At 34.5% G+C, this 20,212-nt stretch overlaps 1 protein-coding gene across 1 annotated transcript in view; it reads right to left on the reverse strand.

Moving 5' to 3' along the window:
• LOC118195909 (histone-lysine N-methyltransferase EHMT1-like) overlaps window positions 1–20,212 on the reverse strand; it is a 115,657-nt gene that overhangs the window by 40,140 nt on the left and 55,305 nt on the right. Inside the window, exons 8-10 of the mRNA XM_035367249.2 lie at window positions 14,832–14,953; window positions 13,754–13,903; window positions 11,347–11,453 (exon numbers count right to left, since the gene is read on the reverse strand). Of these exons, the coding sequence (XP_035223140.1) occupies window positions 11,347–11,453; window positions 13,754–13,903; window positions 14,832–14,953 (379 nt within the window). The remainder of the gene's footprint in view (window positions 1–11,346; window positions 11,454–13,753; window positions 13,904–14,831; window positions 14,954–20,212) is intronic.

Here is a 20,212-nt window from a genome sequence, read left to right on the forward strand (position 1 = left end):
AATCATATCTTTATCTGCATGTTAACTAAGAGAACTCTACTACTGCTTCTAAGATAACTATAATAACAGCTATTTAAAATAAATAAAACAAGAACCTTAAATTCACATGTATAACATGTATTTATATATGGAGAAATTTCTGCTAATTTAAGTTGAGTTTCAGCCTAATTGTAAACTTTACATTGGCATATTTTTCTCCTGATTCAATATAATAACAGATTTTTTTAATAATTTTGTAACTTAGGCTTCTATCAATATTACTTTAAATAAATACATGCAAGATTGTTATCTTAATTTAGACAAAACTTTACTCACAGTACCTAAAAAAAATTATTTAATTTTTGAGAAGTGGGTGTTAAGGAGGCAGGTCTTCTCATGCCAATTACTTTAATGTTATACTATTATATTTTACCTAGAATGCTAAGCTAGCACAATATCGAATCAATAATAACACAGGATACAATAAAATAACTTTAACAATAACTTAACAAAATATGCTTTTTAGATGTTTTTCCAAATTCTGCGATCTGCGCTGTTTTTTCCTAAATTTCGCTATTTGATATCTTAATTTCTAAATTTTCCGTGACAAATTTCTTTCTAGATGTCATCCACCTTCTTTGTCACTGAGCAAACATTCTAAAATATTTCAATATTTTATTACAATTTTCTAGGGATATTATTTTGTTCTTCAAATTATGAATGCATTCTTGTTTATCTTTACACTTAGGGCATTCAGGGATATTATCACTTACGGCATTTTCATTTGTGAGTTTTATTTTAAAATCACTCACATTTGATTTATTATTGTCAGTTTCAAGTGTTTTCATTTACTGTACATGATAAATTTACTTTTGGAACTGAATTGCATTTCAACAGTTTCTTTTCTGGCAATCCAAGCAAGCAATTTCTCATGTCATCTTCATAATCACTGCACAAAAAATGTTCGCTGCAAATCCTTACATTTTTCACATTTATAGAATCCCGTCTTCAACATTTATGTATCCATTCTTTCGTCAAAAGCAAACTGTGCTTTGGGAAAGCATGAAATACACTATTTCTTCCTTTCGTATTTCTATAAGTGTTAGAGCATGTTGCTACAGCACAAAAAGCCATTACATAAACGATATTTTACAATATAAAGGAAACTGAGTACACCTATATATACACTCACTTCCAAAAGTTAAGCACGGAGAGGAAAAGCTAATTTCCAGAAGATAATCAGAATTGAAGAGGATGCAATTCACTGCAGAGGTAGATATAAGTATGCAAATATCTCAGGTACATTCGCGTTACAAATATGTTAGGTACAACAGCCAATCGCGCTTTCATGTCAAGAAATATGCAAAAAAAGCAGTTTTATAAGAAGCCATTTTTATCAAGGGTTACAGAAGTTGATTGTAAGTGCTGACAGAAAGTGTTTAAAACTTTCGTACAATTTGTTTTCAAGACATACGTGTTTCTATGACTTCCAGAAGACGAATGGAAGATTTTGACTGCAGGCATTCTGTGGGGCACATTGAAGCAGGACAGTAGATCACAGATGTTGCTCTTTTCTTCGGTGTTCATCATTCTGTAATTTCACATTTATGGAAACAATTCCAAACCACACAGACAGTTGTCCGAAGGCCCGTAGCCGGTCGCCCAAGGGTTACAACCCCTGCAGAAGATCGATATATTGCTATTGTAGCCAAGCAGAATCGCAGAGCGACCTCCACATGTGTGACATCTATGGTTACAGCATCCATTGGTTAGGCGATATCTGCAGTTACTGTTTGCCGAAGATTACACATGAGTGAACTGTACGCCCGGTACCTCGAGTTTGTGTTCCTCTATCCGTCCAATCAAGAGGGGCACAATTACAGTGGTGCCGGGAACATGTCAATTGGAATGAATCTGACTGGCGCAATATCATGTTCCCTGATAAGTCAAGATTTGCTCTGGAGCCAGATGACAAGCATATAAGGATACGTCATAAAAAACGAACACGCAATCAGTCCAAAAACATCACAGAACATCACGCATTCTGAGGCAGAAGCATTATGGTGGGGGCAGGGATTTCATTAGGATACTACAGCGACCTGCACATCTTTAAACTGGGTTCTTTGACGGGTGTCCGGTAACGAGATGAAGTCCTAGAACCCATTGAGGGGTTGTACGCTGCAGCAGTTGGCCCTACTTTTGTTTTAATGGACGATAACGCATGTCTCCATAGAGCTGACATCGTCGATGACTACCTGGAGAGTGAAGGGATTGCATGTATGGCATAGCCAGCATATTCGCCCAACCTTAATCCCACTGAAAATCTTTATGATGCTCTCGGCTGTGTTGTATCTTCACGTTTCCCACCTCCAGCCAGTCTTATCGAGCTGGAAACTGCTCTAAAAGAAGAATGGCGATTGCTTAATTCTGCGGTGGTTGACCACCTAATTGAAAGCATGGTCACAAGGTGTAAACTTTGTATACAGATGAAAGGGGATCTCATACCCTATTAATGTCCTTCTTTTTTTCATTTTATGCTGTTTATTCTCACTTTATACATAATTCTATTTAAGTCTCCAGTATGTCATTATCTGATAACTTACAAAAATTTAATATTTTTTTCCATTTCTGTATATAATTATTGATTTTGCTTTATGCATAAATATATATGCTACTTTCCAGCCGAATTTTGTGTCAATCAAAGCAATATTTGTTGATTTTTTTGCATTTTAAATCTTCGTGCTTAACTTTTGGAAGTGAGTGTGTACCGGGTAGCCATAATTAAACTGACAGTGCTCACAGTGTTCTGTAGCGCGATCCATTTGTTAGAATGACGCCACATTTTGTAGGAAGATTAAACTTTTACGCATTTTTTTTTTTTTTTTGTTCGTTCTAAAAGCACGAAGAGCGGCTGACGCGTTGCACTGGTTGAGGTAAAAGAATTTGACCAGTAATGCACACTCGACTAGAGAAGGAGACATTGCACATAAACTTCCAATCTGATTATTTGAAACGTAACACATTGCCTTTTAAAACAAACCCAAGCAGCTGGCACTGTGCAAATGGATGTAACATGAAATTTGAATAAAGAACTTCTTCTTTTGCTCAGTGTATGTGATATTGCAAATCACAAGACTTTATCGGTGTTTATGTAGATTTTATGCTTTTTTAAAAGTGTTGCCTGCACTTGAACTAAATCAAAAAATGTGCATAATAAAAGGTAATTTTATTCCGTATTAATTTGCATTTATTAACATTCTATTTTCTATTACACAGCGCCAAATATTCCCCTATCGGTGACTTTTGGAACTAATTTGTTAACAAGCCGTTCAATGCTTCTTCCATATGCAAAGCCCTGATTTTTTCCTGGAAGGCTTTTTGAAGCTTATCAAGCGATATGACAAATGTCTCAACGTACTCGTACGAGAATAATAAAATAAAGGTATGTCATATCTTTAATGTCTCATTCTATTTTTAGACTTTCATACACAACTCTGACCACAGTCGACAGGAAAAACTTATTTTTCAACTTACCTACGTATATGCATGAGGTTGTGCACATAATGTTTCTCGTGTGTACAAGTATGTTAAACATTTGCTAACTTGAATAACTTGATTTACATATTTTTACTAAGCTAGGTCTGTTCTAATAATGGTGTGTTGAAGCAAAAAGCAAAATACTTATCGGAATGGGAAACTGATTACTTCTTTACCTGAGTAAAGTATAAATGTGTGCTTACTATATTAGGCAAGTTTAGTGGAAATCAAGATTTCCCAACTTCAGTGACTTTGAACTATGCTTATCTTCAAAATTTTTCTGTAAATAGTTACATTATCTGATAAATCATGCTTCAGACTGAGAGGTCAGCACCCGGGAGGGTGACTACCCGTGTGACACATTATGCAATACCCCTAGAATGTAAATATTTATCTGTACACAATCCTGTATATTTGGACTTGAATATGTTTTAGTCATCATTAGGATTGCAACCCACTTACCGTATTTACGCAAATCTAATGCGCATCGTTTTTGGCCAAATGTAGTATTCAAAATTGGGGTGCGCATTAGATTCGATGGCGCATTAGATTCGAGTGCAAAGTTCGCCGATGACGTCAACCAAATTTCTCGACTACATTTACCGTTACATTTATCGTTGACACATTATTGCATAGAGGATACAAAATGCAGAGTACGTAGTCACGAAATGGAGGGCAAACAGAGAAGAATGTCATATGACGCTACTTTCAAACGTAAAGTAGTTCTTTATGCTGAAAAAAATGGCAATAGAAAGGCAGGGAGAGAGTTCAATGTAGCTGAGAGCAATGTTCGCTTGTGGCGGCAACAGAAATCGGCACTGTTTGCAACTAAAGCTAATAGAAAGAAATTCACTGGCCCTCGCAAAGGAAGAAACCCTAAAATTGAAGAAAAGTTTTGGAATTTGTACGTTAAAGGAGGAAGAATGGACAACCTGTAACTAGTGACACCATAAGAAATAAAGCAAAAGAGGAGGCTGAAGTTCTTGGAATACCGAAACAAGAGTTTAAGGCTAGTCGTGGGTGGGTGGATCGGTTTATGAAGCGGATGGGTTTATCTCTAAGACGCCGTACAACAATATGCAAAAAACTTCCTGCAGATTTTGAGGGAAAACTACTAACATTTCAGCGGTATGTCATCACATTTCGGAAGGAAAAGAACTTTTCAATGGGGCAATTTGGCAACGCTGACGAGAAGGCAATTTGGTTTGATATGCCTCGTAACTACACCATTACGGAGAAGGAGACTATAAGTTATCATCAAAACTTCGGGATGTGAAAAACAACGCGTAACAGTGATGCTGGCAATAACAGCAGACGGGTGCAAACTTCCCCCTTTCTTAATCTTCAAACGGAAAACATGCCCTAAAACCCGTAAGAATGAAAAGCTGTTCCCAGATGATGTCCTGATTCGAAACCAAGAGAAGGGGTGGATGACGGAATCATTAATGCTTGATTGGCTCCGAAATGTATGGAAACGCCATCCCGGTGGCATATTTCACAAGTGCACATCTGTGTAGCCACCGAGGGAGTGGCTTCTAGGGTGGACCAATGAGCATCCAGTAATATTTCTGTCATGTCACATGACCTTTTGTGTGCTTTAAAATTTAAGCAAGATGGCTGAACTTTTCTGCCACGCAATTTTTTTTACAAAATAATTAAAGCATCGTCGATTGCTTCTAAAACTTTTCATTGCGAAGTTAGGTGAAATATAGGAATTTATGAAGATTTCACCATCTGGTTGAAATAAATACAAACACATGTTGGAAACTTCGCAAAAATATCGATGTGAAATATTATTTAATAAGTAGTAAATAAGATGAAGAAAGAAATATGTGATAAACATCTGAGCCCAAATGCAATCTTTACATAAAACTTTACTAATTTGCAATCGTATACATTTAGAGCATTAAATTTCCCATTTAATAAATGCTAACTCTTAAATGTACTGTCTACACAAGAAATACTCATCAAACAGAGAGAATTTATCATCGAGTATATTCAATTTATTCACATATAATTTTTAATGTTAAACAATGGATATAATCAGATCATATGTATTCTGAATCTTACATTTTAAAAATCAAAAGAATGCAAGCACTGAAATAAGAAAACACTAGATTCAACACTTTCAGTCATTCTCCGCTCAATTAAAAAATATATATATACTTGAATTCTCTTAATCCACATAATATGCCGTGAACATCAATCCTAATATTAATGCGTGATAAAAATTGCGAAAGCGAAATGTCAGCGATTAATCAAATTCAGAAAACGAAAGCACCACGAGATTTTCTACTATTACGTCATATATTTATAACTGCGAAACAAATGCAAATTAAAACGTAAACAACATATGCACGAAGATTTAGTAATAACACCCATATGCACGAAGATTTAGTATCACAAGAGCAATAGCAGCTCATTGGTCCATTTTCGAAACCCCTCCCTCAGTGGCTGCGCTGATGTGCACTTGTGAAATATGCGTCCCGGTGGGCTCTCTAATCCACCATCAATGCTTTGTCTGGATGCATTTCATAGTCATCTCACCGACGACGTAAAAAAGAAGATGCACAGCCTAGGCAGTGATCTTGTTATCATTCCTGGAGGGATGACGTCTGTGTTACAACCCCTGGATGTTAGTATAAATAAACCTTTTAAGGGGTACGTTCAGGCGGAGTACGAAAAATGGTTTTGTGAGCCAAACCGTGTATTGACCCCGACAGGAAAAATTAAGCGTGCTGCACCGCACATTGTTGCACACTGGGTTTCTGCTGCCTGGAAAAGCATCGAAGCACCAATGATTGTGAAATCTTTCAAGAAATGCTGCATTTCAAATTCATTGAATGGCAGTGACGATGACGTGCTCTGGAACGCCGAGGATGATGATGACAATGATGAGGAAAGAAGAAATGAATCTGCTTCTGACGAAGAGAGCTGCGAGGATTCCAGTGATGAAAACATTAGTGAATAAAGACGTTTACTATTAATCACTGATTGTAGAAACTGTTAGCTAGATAGAAATGTTACGATTTATTTCATGTTCATATTTTACGATAGGTACCGTATATACAGTAGTGCTAATTAACAATGATTGTTTCACATGACAATAGCCCACTAATAGGTTAATTATATGTTCTGCTACTTTATGTATAAATCCATTGTTGTATAAAATATGGTATCTAAATTTAAATAAAGTTATCATACCATTAATTTATAGTTTATATACAAATCCATTGTTGTATAAAATAAGATTCAATAAATTATTCATATCATTGATGCGCATTACATTCGCTGACAAACAATTTTTTTATTATTTAAAGTTTTAAAATGGGGATGCGCATTAGATTCGATGGCGCATTAGATTCGCATAAATACGGTATTTTAATACTGTTGGTTTGTCTATACGCAAATTATTTTCGGTAAAGTACAATTTTTCAGTTTTTATTTTTGGTAAAGTACAATGTCTCAATGCTCATCACGTGGAAACTGGCCAAGCCCCTAGTACTTGATATCCTGCCTCCCGAGACCTACTTTCAGCATTTCCCTACCTGCATCGCTCATCAAAGCATCTAACTGAGATAGCCGGAAAACAACCTGCATTCTTTGCAGGTTAATCACTGCATACAGAGGAAGTTGGAGTTGGACTAGGCAAGTGTATTGATTGGGAAGAACAAATCGAACGAACCGTTTGGCGAACTTCAAAACCATTCACGCACGCATTAAAAACGATTTCCCACTGAATTCTACTCTAAGGAAAGAAAAGGTTAGGCAGCTAAAATCTAAACTTAATACTCAACAATCAGCTTTTTAAAAACCATTAAACATGAATAAAGCAGCTATTGAGGCATCATTCCAAGTTTGAAACACGAGTATTATTGCACAGGATTAAACCACACAAAGACAATGAAGTAATCAGAATTGCATTTTTAGAAGCTGCAGATAAATTATTTGATACTAGTTTCAAAAATAAAACTGAGATAACGTCTGCTATTAAATCTGCACAGCTTTCTGCAAATAAAGAAATAAGAAGGGTTGAGGTTATGGGTTCTGATATTACCTCATAACTTGAAACTGACTTTGATCACTGCCAACAATTTCTCTCTGCAATTTGACGAATCATCTGATATACTGATACAACTCAGTTGACCATTTTTGCAAGAATGGGATTTGATAATTTCTAAACAAGAGAGGAGCTGGTAAAGATTATACCATTAACAGGACAGAACATATTTTTATCAGTTAAAGATTTTATGAACTCTGAAAATATTCCTATAAATAAGTTGGTGGACTTAGCAACTGATGGAGCACTTGTGATGAAAGGCAGACATATGAGATTCATATGTCTATATCCTTCATATGTCCTTGTATAGTAAACCTCGTATGGTCAACAGATTTCCCAAATTTCTATTTTAAGATTGCGTAATACACCAGGAGTGACTTGTGGAAAGTTTCTAAGTATGAACAATGTAATGAAAACGGTCATAAAAATAATAAACAAAGTTAGAACATTTCAGAGACATTTGTTCAGAGCACTGCTTGATGAACTAGATTGCCAATATGGTGATCAAGTGCTTCATGTGGAAGTTCATTGGTTGAGTAGAGGCAGAGTTTTACAACGTTTTTGAAAGCTGTTTCTTGCCTATTAGAATTTTTAAAGAATGAGGCCAATCCTTACATGAAATAGAAGATCCACTTGGGTGCAGGATTTTGCTTTTTTTCACAGACATCACTGAAAATTTAAATATCTTTAACTAGCAGCTTCAAGGTCAGGATAGAGATATTTCTGGAACAATTTCAGATGTTGCTTCATTCTAAAAAAAGGTGGAAAAAATATCATCCAAGTTGAATACAAACACTTTGCCTGTTGAAACAAACCCTTGACAAGCAAAGGTCTTCAACGTCTTCTTACAACAGCAAACAATACGTTGAAATCATTTCAGATTTGAGAATAGAATTCAACAAATGTTTCCAAGATTTGAAAAGGATTTCAATCGTTGCACAGTTTCTCAAATCACTTTTTCTAGAGAATAATGCTAAAGAGTTCTGTACTTGTGTCATGGAGCATTTTGACTTTCAAGAAGACAGTGCAGCAGTGGAATTGGAATTGATTGATTATTCAAAATGATTTACTTGTTAAAGCACTTTCTTCAAGCTCTGAAAATATTTGGCCTCCTGTTCCTACAGAAAAATACCCAATTTTGGTCTAGGTTCGTCTCAAAGTGAAGGCAATGTTCAGCTCTACATATGTGTGTGAGATTTCTTTTCCCAGTATGTAATTTATTAAAAATAGGTACAGATATAGACACAGTGATGAATACTTGGGCAGGTGTATTCAAATGGCAGCCACTACCCACTCTGCCAACATTAAAAAACTTGTTGATGACAAAAAGAGTTCTATCCTTCTCATTAAAGTCTGAAAAAAAAAAAAAAAAAAAAAAAAAAAAAAAAAAAAAACTATTATTATATTTGCTATTTATTATTAACTGCATTTCAGTTTCTTTCCTATGTACAATTCAAGTTTCTTTTTGTTATATACAGTTTAACTAAAACTGATGTCATATTTAATAGAAATGTAGATTTATAGGCAATAAGCAAATGTAAGATTTTTAATAAAAAGTTTGTAATTCTTTTGGATGGTAGTGAGCCCTCCTTCCTACAAGGCCTTCAATTTTAAATATTTCGATATGATTTTTATTTTGCATTGAAAACTTTAAATGGATATGTATTTAATCCTATGACTGCCCAGTTTTTTAAACAAAATCACTTAAAAAATTGCATATTTTTTTATTAAACATTTGAAATCTACATAACAATTTGCAAACTTTATACAAATATAGGAAATTTGGGAGACAATCAAATCCATCTGCTTTTTTTGTTTGTTTGTTTCTAGCAGTCTAAACACTGCACAAAATGTATTACTGATGGTTAAATACTGAAACAGCATGATACGCTTTTAACAGAGGAAAAAATGTAAGCCCAAGTATATCACAAGATGAACAGTCAGAGAGTTAATCTAAGCACTAATGTTTAATTTAAGTGGTTGTAAATTTATAATTTATGCATACTTTTAATGTTTAATTTAGTTATGTTTTAAGTGCTTTGTTTAGTTACATTGTTATATTTATTTAGTTATGTTTTAAGTGTACTGTATTTAAATATATATATATTTATGTTATGTATTGCATATATTGTATAAACATCTTATTTCATACATATAATACTGGACATTATTCTGTAAACACAAAAGAACTATTGTATGTATTTTTCTTTCTTTGTACGCATGTTACGATACAGGTTCGTGGATTTGGGGTGAATAACGACAACAGCACTTGAGGAAGTATCGAAATACACTTTACTGGCCAATATCAGTCAAGAAAGCTCCAATAACACATTTATAGTCTTCGAAGATTTACTGTAAACATGCTGCAACAATCAGCAACACAGCCTCCAGGCTATAATGGTGGAGACAGCTTCACTGCAAAGCACCAGAGTACAGCTCCCGACTCTGCTCAGCCGTTCTCGGAATTCCCCGTACTCTCGAGACTCTACACTCCAACTTGCAATGCACTTGATGATACACTAGAGTACAGCTCCCAACTCCTCGGTTCAGTCGTTCCCAGAGCTCAACACATTCTAAGATAAACTCGATGATACACTGACTCGCGATACACTAAGAGACTCTTTCGGTGCGCTCGAGGACCAACTCAGCATTCTGAGACTATCAACTTGATGGACTCTGCAATGACTCACTAGACAAGACACTAACTCCACACAGACTTACTCTCCGCATACCAGCAGGGTTTGTACAGCTTTTGGCTTGTGTTCGAGAACATTCTGGGCTAAACCAGTAAAAATTCTTTCCAGAAGGTTCTCCATCCGTCTAAGGCATGTTGCCAATTTTGTCTCCAAATGGGTGATTTCTCGCCAAATGTGGCAACCCTGCCTTTCTTGCCATTTTCTGGTAACCCTAAAACTGCTTTGCGGGGAAGCTGTCTTACTGTGCTTGGACATTTTGTAATGATATATATATATATATTTATGTTATGTATTGCATATATTGTATAAACATACAATAATACTGGACATTATTCTGTAAACACAAAAAAACTTTTGTATATAAGCACAAGTCTACTACTGCCTTCATACTTATGTACGAATCTGTTGCTTACATATTCTGAATATAGTATCCTCAGGGACCTCCTGGGAGGTGTTAGTATCACCACATAATGGAAGACCTGGGATAAATACCTGATTACCTTGTTAGACATTGGGCATTCCCATCTTCAATTACCTGTTGATGAATGAATGAAAAAGAAGAAAAAAGGCATGCATGAATGCTTTGAGAATAGTGTAAAGAGTAAAATATGTTTTAGAGAATGTTTAAAAATTATTGTTACAAAAAATGTTGCTCAATGCATGCGCTTTCTGGTTACTTTGAAGTAAATAACTCAATATAGTTATGAATGTAGAAATTTTGAAATTGTTAGTAATTAAAAGCATTTAATCAAAATATTTTCATTTGCTGTGTTTTTAAACACTTTTATCTTTAAAAGTTACCAAGTGCTATTCCTTAGAAAAATAAATAAAAGTTTATTGAATTTAGAGCTTGAATAACCCATCTAATATTCCCAACAGGAAAATCTGCTTGAAAATTTTAAATAGAAACCATGGACACACGACTTGCATGTACGTGCATACACGAGTGTACATAATAATACAGATTAACTCACAAATAATTTTTCTAATGCAAAATGCTATAAAAGAGATGTTCAAACTATATTCCAAAAATTTCATAAAAATTAAACATACAAGATTTAAAAAGGCTATTACCTGAATAAGCAAGTGGACAATTGTTAAATGCCCACCAGCAGCAGCTGCATGCAAAGCAGTTTCTCTCTCTTGATTTGGAAATTTATAATTTGGATCAAAACCACACGCTAAAAAAGAAAACCCAATTAAATAAATTATAAGCGCATTATAAGTTACTGAACTTTTTCAAGAGTTATACTACTACTATTCAGATTTTCTACAGTTTACTAACTCCCAGGCTATCATCAGAGCACTTTCTTTTATGTCCCTCATTTATAAAAAATGTGTCTATGTCTGCCAGATTATTCTTGATAACTATTTTGGAAAGCAAGCAATCTTTCTTTATAATGGATCCCCAGCAACTGTGGTATTATTGTATATGACCTGGCAGATGATTTAGCAAAAGCAAGTTCTGACTTATCTAAGTACATTATCTTGCTGACTTTCTTCTGTTAATATATTGCTGCACGTGTATGGGTTCGTAATAGACTGAATGCACATAGAACTGATGACAGTTTCATAAAATTTATTTTATAAAAAAAAAAAAAAAAAAAAAAAAAAAAAAACATTTTTAACAGATCTGGAACTTTTCATAAAAATGCTCATACAGCTCTACGAAATTACTGTAAGGCATATGAGGACTGAATATGGTTACAACTACACATAGCATCAATTACAACACCCCATTACAGTTATTCAGGGACTGGACCAAACTCTCGCCAAATGGCGACTTTTCTCATCGAATTCGGTGGCGAAGATTAGTCGCCACAACCATCATTAGCTTTGTGATATCTCGGAAATTTAGCGAGATAGCCATTTACTCAATGTTAAATAGATTTGCTCCTGCATTCTTATTTTTCCCAGCAAAACATCGTCTCTTCAGACTTTGAAGTTAGACTATACAGAAATAAAGAAAGTACAGTCAAAAGTCTTTAATCCGGACTCGTCGAGACTTCGGAGATTCCGGATTATCGATTTTTCCGGATTATAAATCGTCAGTTTAAATCTGGTAAGATGGCATGCAGAAATTATAAAATTAAAAATATGAAACCATAATTTATGAAATAAAGAGCAATTATGATCTAAAGGGTATCAAAATTTACAAAAAAAAAGCTTAATATTTATTTGTTTACTTTATTAAACATTTCTTTCAAAGCGCGCATGCATAAAGCATAAAGCATACATTACGCATAGTCGAAATTAGAAAATTGCAACCAGAAAACTATTTGATTTGTATTCGTGATATTTATAATGATGAGGAATTTGATTTAAATCATATCAAAGACAGAGTACCTCGAGATGAAATACTACATTATAAGCCGAAATTATAAGCGGAATAAAATAAAAACATCTGGCCTGAAGATAAGGATAGTGCTGACAGATCAACTTCTAGTTCATTGCGCACCCCCCCCCCCCGCGCAGAGCAGCGTGAAATTGGTAAACAGATTTTGGAATGGTTAGATAAACAAAGGAGCCTTTATCCATTTTTTGCAGCAATTCCACTTTTTGTTTGATGGACATCGAAACATGCTTTCCCTTTGTAGATCCAGCATCGGAAATTCTATTTGACATAATCGAAAGTTCCAACTAACTTTTATAAAATTGTTCTAACAGTCTGCAAAAAATAATAAGCTGGTTCCAATTCAAAGATTAAGGAACAACGCAATCTGCAACATTAACTGAAATAGATAATTAGATAATTTTAGCTTAGCTTACACCGTCCCGTTATACATTAAACGCGCATGCATAAACGTATTATGCGCATGCGTAAAGGCATTAAGCGCATTGCGTTGCCGCACGTGCAGCGCATTTGCGTTAACGCATGCGCAGAAAGTTTGTAGCTTTGAGGTCCGGATTATAGATAATTCCGGATTAACAACTTTTGACTGTACTAAAATTTCACATATAATTTCATTAAATTAAGGTAAGCACAACATTTGTAACAATATTATTAAATCCAGTATTATATATCACAGAAACCTCTTTGAAAATTACTTTAGAAAAAATAGTACAGTTCCTCACTGAAAACTTCAGCTCTCAATAAACTATCAAAAGCTGTGAGCACAGGGAATTTTCATATGACCATGACTATTTGCTAAAACAAGCCCATCACGTCGGTCTGGCAGACCTTGCCTATGTGCTTATTATGTGGCTGCTTGATATGATTGGCAGTCTTTCTACATTTGTCATGATTTTAGTAATTCTGGAGAAGATATTTTTTTATTAATATTATTTCAAGGCTTCGCTGGGCTTCCCGATAGAGACTAATGTCTGAAAAATTGAAGTCCAGCATAGGAGATGAAAAACAGAGAGAGATTTTCTACTACTATAAAATGTATGTATTTAAATTAAACATAATATGAAAATTCAGAATAGCAAAAGTATAAAAAATTACCAGCAGTCGAATATTGAAACAAAAAATACATACCAAGCATATGTAACAATTTAAGTGCATCTCCTTGACTGGCAAAGGTATAAAATTGATCAGGGTTATACCCAATACATTCAACACTCTCTTCATTAAGGACTTTTAATAATCGATCAAGATCTTCTTTTTCTGGACTGCCCGGCAAACCAGCTGTAAAATGAGAATATATCATATAAGAAGGAAAAAATTATACATAGAAAAATTTAAAAATCAAAATTATTATTGCAATAAAAACATTATTTATTATATAATAACAAATAAGAATGCAATAAATTAATTTTGTTAAATTTGCTGCATATTCATAAAATTAATTTTTTTATTGCTCCATATTTGTGAAAATTGAATGCATTAAATTTCTTGGAATTCAAAGTGCTGACTTCTATCTAGGCAAACCTTTTTTCACCTATACAACTTTCAGTATACATGCAATATACTAGACAATATGCATTATAATAACACATGAGCTATACATACAATATTTCGGAAAGATGAATGAGCTTACAGGCTATCATAGTAATAATAGCCTAGACATACAGAATTCAGGTACTTCAAATTTTTAAAGTAAAATAGATGTTTATTTTCTTCTTACTTTGTTGTCATCAATCTGAAATGATTAGCCTATCTACAAATCTTACAAAATTAATCTTACATAAATTCTTTAAAAAATATTTCAAACTACTACTGACACACATTCTTTCATACTGTCAATGTGACCCACATGCAAGTTTTTTTTTTTTCTTTTTTTAAATGTTTCTTTTATGAAAAATATATTTACCAGAAATACTCTTTTTGTTTTTTATTTTTTAATTGCAACCAAACATAAAATATAAATGAATTATTTTCTTAGCCATGCAAAGCGAAGATCCACCTGTTAAATTACTGTATATTTCAATAATATTTTGACTGCTATCAGTTGGCTTTCCAAGCCCCCAAAATCATGAAATTATTTGCAAACATAATACAATTTTTTGGTGAATACATATAGAAATCTGTCTTTCCTGAAACTGCAATAATTAAAATATATAAATAAATATGAGAAGATTTCAAATCTGTATTCCAACTAAAAATAATAATTTACCTGACGACAGTATTTTTCCAGTTTCTTCAATTTTATATGCATTATCTGATAGTTCTTCTTCTTCTCTTTTTAAGAACTCAGAAGCAGATGCCAATGTAATTCTGGCTTTGCTTACCACAGGTCTATAAGGAAGAAGTAATATACAATAAACATTAGTAAAGTGCTTAAAAAACTACATAAACATACTTTGATAGAATTTTTTCAAAATGTAGGTAGCCATTTTTTGATGGGTACTTACATACAAAGTGCAATGCAGAATTTTTCAAGCAGAGTATCAACCATTTATGCAAAATGCTAGAACAGGTGACAGCACTTACATATTAGTATAATATAATAGCAGATTGCAAAGTAACCTAAATTATAGAGATTTATTACGTTGAAGAAAACATGCTTTTCTCTCCCATCCCTCTAGATACCATGTTGTAACAGCTTTATTCATCTCATCACTTTACTTGCTTTTAACAATGCAAGAATTTTCTCAATATTGTGATGTAATACTAGAATGGCCCAGACTGTAATACTACACTGTATGGTTTGTGGATTTGTAAAAACAAAAAAAAAGGCTTCTTCACACAAATACTACTTTATCAGAAGATACAGATGGCAAGAAGCTAGCAACCTTTTGGCCAAATATAACTTGCTTCTCATCTCCCTTCCTTCTTAATGATGTCTTCATATTTCTCAAATTCAAAATAAAGATGAAAAGATGATATTTTAAAACTTTTGAGATGATCCAGTAATAAACATGCTTTTTAGCAATCTTTTGGAAAATAATTTTTTTTTTTTAATCGGGGAGTGAATGAACTGCCAAGAAATGTGCTTGGGAGAAGACTAGTTTGAAGGTTGATAATGACTACTAAGATATAAATTAATTTTTACAATATGAATTTGGGAAAGGTTGGTAAGTGCTGATACTAACAATCCTCTGAGAAACTAAATAATGACATTAAGAGTCAACTTTCTATATGGTAGCATCAAAATACCTAGAAGTATATAGCATGCAGAGAAACCAAACATAATACTGTGAAAACATTCTTCTAAGCAGCCTTGTAAATTGATATGCCACAAATTACTGCACCAAATGATTCAGTTCTGAACTTTAGAGGTTTAGCAAATTCTGCATAGTTTTCTCGTAAACAAAAATCAATAAGAAATATAAACCATATCAGTGCATCATATGACATATCAAAGTTCTCAGGAGCTCAGAGATGGTTTGCAGATATTATCTAATTGAGCTTTAGAAAAATGCATACATTTCAGGTACATATGTTACAAATGCAAATACTTGAGGATAATAAATGGCCAGAACATCTTCTGGCAAACAAAATAAAATAAAATAAAATAAAATAAAATAAAATAAAAATTAAAAAAAAAATCTCAGAAATTTCATTTATTAACTTAGGAAGAACATAGATAACCCATTTGAAACACTGCCCAAGAACTTATCATCAATTATGATTTGGTTCAAGCTCCTCTGACCAATATACGAGGGTTGGAACTTTAATAGTGGTAACACAGCTGAAAAAACGCTACAGAACAAAACCAAAGAATATCGCGTATACCACACGTGAATTACATACTTACCTTACCTCTCAGCAAAAAGACTTGTCCTGCCTACGTCACACGCATGCGGAATGACGCGAAGAATGAATCCTTGTATTAGCTCGCGGTCTAAAGTAAGTGTTGTCAGGATGTTTTCAAAACAAGAACAACGATGTTGGATAAAAATTGAATGTGCCAGAGGTCGTACAGCACGACAGTGTCATCAAGGGCTTCAAGAGGCTTGTGGGGAATCTGCATTGCCTTACAGAACCGTAGCAAGATGGGTGAAAGCATTCAATGAAGGACGCCAAAACGTGGCAGTCATGCTGCGGCCAGGTCGTACGAGTGTCAGCGATGCAGACGTGCAAGCTGTTGCCGCACTAATGGACAGTGATCGCCGCCAAACGATTCGTCAGCTGGCCGGACAAACAGGATTAGCGCATACGACTGTGGTGCACATTCTGAAGGAACGCCTGTCCATGAGAAAAATTGCTTCACGATGGGTTCCACATCAAATGACGGAAATGCAGAAATGGCTACGATACAATGCTGCCCGAACCCACATGGAGCGCTATGAGTGCGAAGGAGATACTTTTTTACGCTGTATCATTACTCTGGATGAGACTTGGGCCCGATCGTACCAGCCAGAACTAAAACGCCAATCAAACGAATGGCATCATTATGGGTCACCACGACGCTTGAAATTTCGTTAGAACCCCAGCAATGTGAAAGTTATGGTGATTCTCGTGTACGACTGTGATGGTGTCATCCTAACGCATACCGTCACTGCGCAGTATTACTGTTCATGACCAGCTTTGAGAAAAAAACGGCAACACTTTCTGCAGAACGCTCCTCTCATTTTGCATGACAATGCTCGGCCGCATGCAGCGCAAGCTGCGACTGATTTGTTCAAGCGATGGGGCTGGGAAGTGCTTTACCATCCACCATACTCCCCAGATCTAAGCCCTTGTGACTAAATTCCTAAGATGAAGGAACCACTTCGTGGCACTCGCTTCCAAACTGTTCCTGAGATTCTTGCGGCAGTAGACCGATCCATTCAAACTATCAACAAAACAGGCGCTGCTACAGGTATTCTGCGACTTCCACATCGTTGGAAACGGGTTGCATACAATGCTGGCGACTATATTGAAGGACTGTAAAACATGGTGACATGAATCACTTTTGTATTCCTTGTAAATAAATTGTTGCCATTATTAAAGTTCCAACCCTCGTATCTTATGAAATGTAATCAAATCAGTGCCATAACAATAACACTAAGAGGCAATGAATGCAAATCTGCTAAAACTAATATTATATAATGTGCAACTTTGAAAAGACTATGAGCTGGATTAGAAATATTCCTTAAGTACTTTAGAACTAAATTGTATCAAAATATAAAAAAATAAACACATTTTAATTAGTTTAATCTCTCTGTTACTTCACATAAACCTCATCACAAAATTAAAAAAAATACAAAATATAAAATAAGATAATATTTCTGAAAAACTTTTTATTGAAATGATTGTGACTTTAGGTTAGTCATAAAATGGTCAATATTTGGAGATACTGTGGATGTTGAAATAAGTAATGAGTTTTCCAGGTGTGCATAAGTAATTCATGTCCTTGCCTTGGATTTCCCAAGCTGCATCCTTGAAAAAAGTTACTTGCTTTTTACAGATGTTTCCAAATAGCATCATTTCTTTTTTTCCCTTGACAACAGCTGCCAGCTTTAAAAACTTGTCACGAGTGAAATAATTTTTATAAATGTCAATTAGCTTTGATTTTTGTTTTTAGAACAAGATTCTCTTGTAGTTCGATTAATTTCAGTCACAAGTATTTCTTATTCAAATTTACATAATTAATGGGCTAGATTCAATGATATTTGGAAAAGTTACTGCAGGTTGTACAAAATTTGGACTAGGGGTAAATTTTTTTTTCAGATTACCCCTCCGCTATCCTTCCATTAATTTAAAGTTTTTCGAGGACTATATGTTCTCTGATCAAACTCTTATAATTATCTAGGAGTGATACATAATTCAAAATTACTCTGATACCTTCACATTGGTTTTTCCTTAATAAAGTGAAGGTTTTCATATCCCAATTTGGCTTGCGGGCTCTGTTTTTTCACATGCCTCTTATATACTTTGACTACAGACAGTAATTTTTTTAAACATATAATAGAAAAAATGAAAATTGGGATTGCATACACAACCAAGAAATAAATAAATTGTCCTCAGAACAGAAAAGCCTCTATCTTCCTATTCTAAAAAGTCACCAAAAGTTGGAAGTAATGTAAAGCTAATATTGATTCTGCATTTTTATCACAAAAAATTCTTCTAGAAATCTTTCCATACAATAAACAATTAATGCAAAGAATTGTATTGGCATCCTGAAACATGTGTTAAAAAGTGAATAGCTAGAACATTCAAAGCACTACCTTTATTGCACTTCTGCAAGCCACATATCCATTAAAGTATAACAATTTGCGTCTGAAGCAATGCAAGTTTCATTTCTTAACAAGTTTTACTTCTATTTTTATTTATCCCTCCAAGCTAAACAGAATGAATGAAAGAATTCCAGAAGTTATTTTAATTATGGTAGAATTTTTACATTATAATGCAAGACAGCAATTTTGTGAATGGTAGTGATCATTAAAATCTCACAGCATTTACATTTTATAAAGGCAGTTCAGAAATCATTTAATACTATTTTATGAGGAGAAATACTAAAGAGTATGAATTAAGATTGGGATGAAATACATTTTCCTGTGAATTTTTAATTAAAAAGCTATTAAAATAAGAAAAACTTCCACATTCCAATAAAACAATCTACAAATACGAGGGCCATCCAGGAAGTAGATTACGTTTCCGTCTGTGTCCGCTAGGGGCGGGGCTAGCGCGGCCATCTTGGGGTCAGAGCGTTGCGCAGCTCAGTCTGCATCTAGCCGTGCTAGTGAGAGGTTCGTGCTGTGCTCCGTTCAGATACTGTGATGGTTTGAAATGTCTGCGTTAATTGAAAATCCCGCGAGCTGCGAGGTGCGCTCAGTAATAAGGTTTCTGACTGCAAAAAACTGTAAACCGATAGAAATCTATCGGCAGCTTCGTGAAGTGTATGGGGACAACATTATCACTGAAGGTGGAGTGCGTCAGTGGGTCATAAGATTTCAAAATGGCCGAACCAATGTTCACGACAAAGATCGAAGTGGGAGACCCAGCATAGTGACCGCCGAACTTCTCGAAAAAGTCGATGCTAAAGTCCATGAAAATCAAAATTTCACAATAACGGAACTTTCTTTGAGTTTTCCACAAATTTCGCGAAGTTTGTTGCACGAAATCATCAGCGAAAAGCTTGGTTACCACAAGTTTTGTGCAAGATGGAAGGCAAGAAGAGGTAACGAAGTGGTTGAAGGCGCAGGCGGCCGAATTTTTCGACGAAGGAATTTCCAAGCTCGTACATCGCTACAATAAATGCCTTAATTTGTATGGTGACTATGTAGAAAAGTAGTATTTGAGTGTGGCTTTCATTTGTATATAATAAAATTTGTTTCCTATACTTTGTTTATTTTTTTAATCCAAAACGTAATCTACTTTCTGGATAGCCCTCGTATATATATTAACCCTTTGCGGCACAGTGTGTCTGGTCTGGGCGCACCTAATTTTTTTTTTTTTTTTTTTTTCTGTACGCACAGAAAAAGTGAATAAAAAAGGATTTATAGGTTACTCTGAACCTTCTTTATTTATAGAAGATGGCAGCTCGACACAAACCAGTTTTTTTTTAGGGTATAAAAGTCATTTTTTGAAAAGAAATTTCCATGTTATTTTTTTGGCTGTATGCTAATC

The sequence above is a fragment of the Stegodyphus dumicola genome, chromosome 2, assembly GCF_044657685.1.
Source record: "Stegodyphus dumicola isolate Sdum_Otavi_A_Nest chromosome 2, ASM4465768v1".
In the NCBI taxonomy this organism is placed as follows: Eukaryota; Metazoa; Arthropoda; class Arachnida; order Araneae; family Eresidae; genus Stegodyphus; species Stegodyphus dumicola.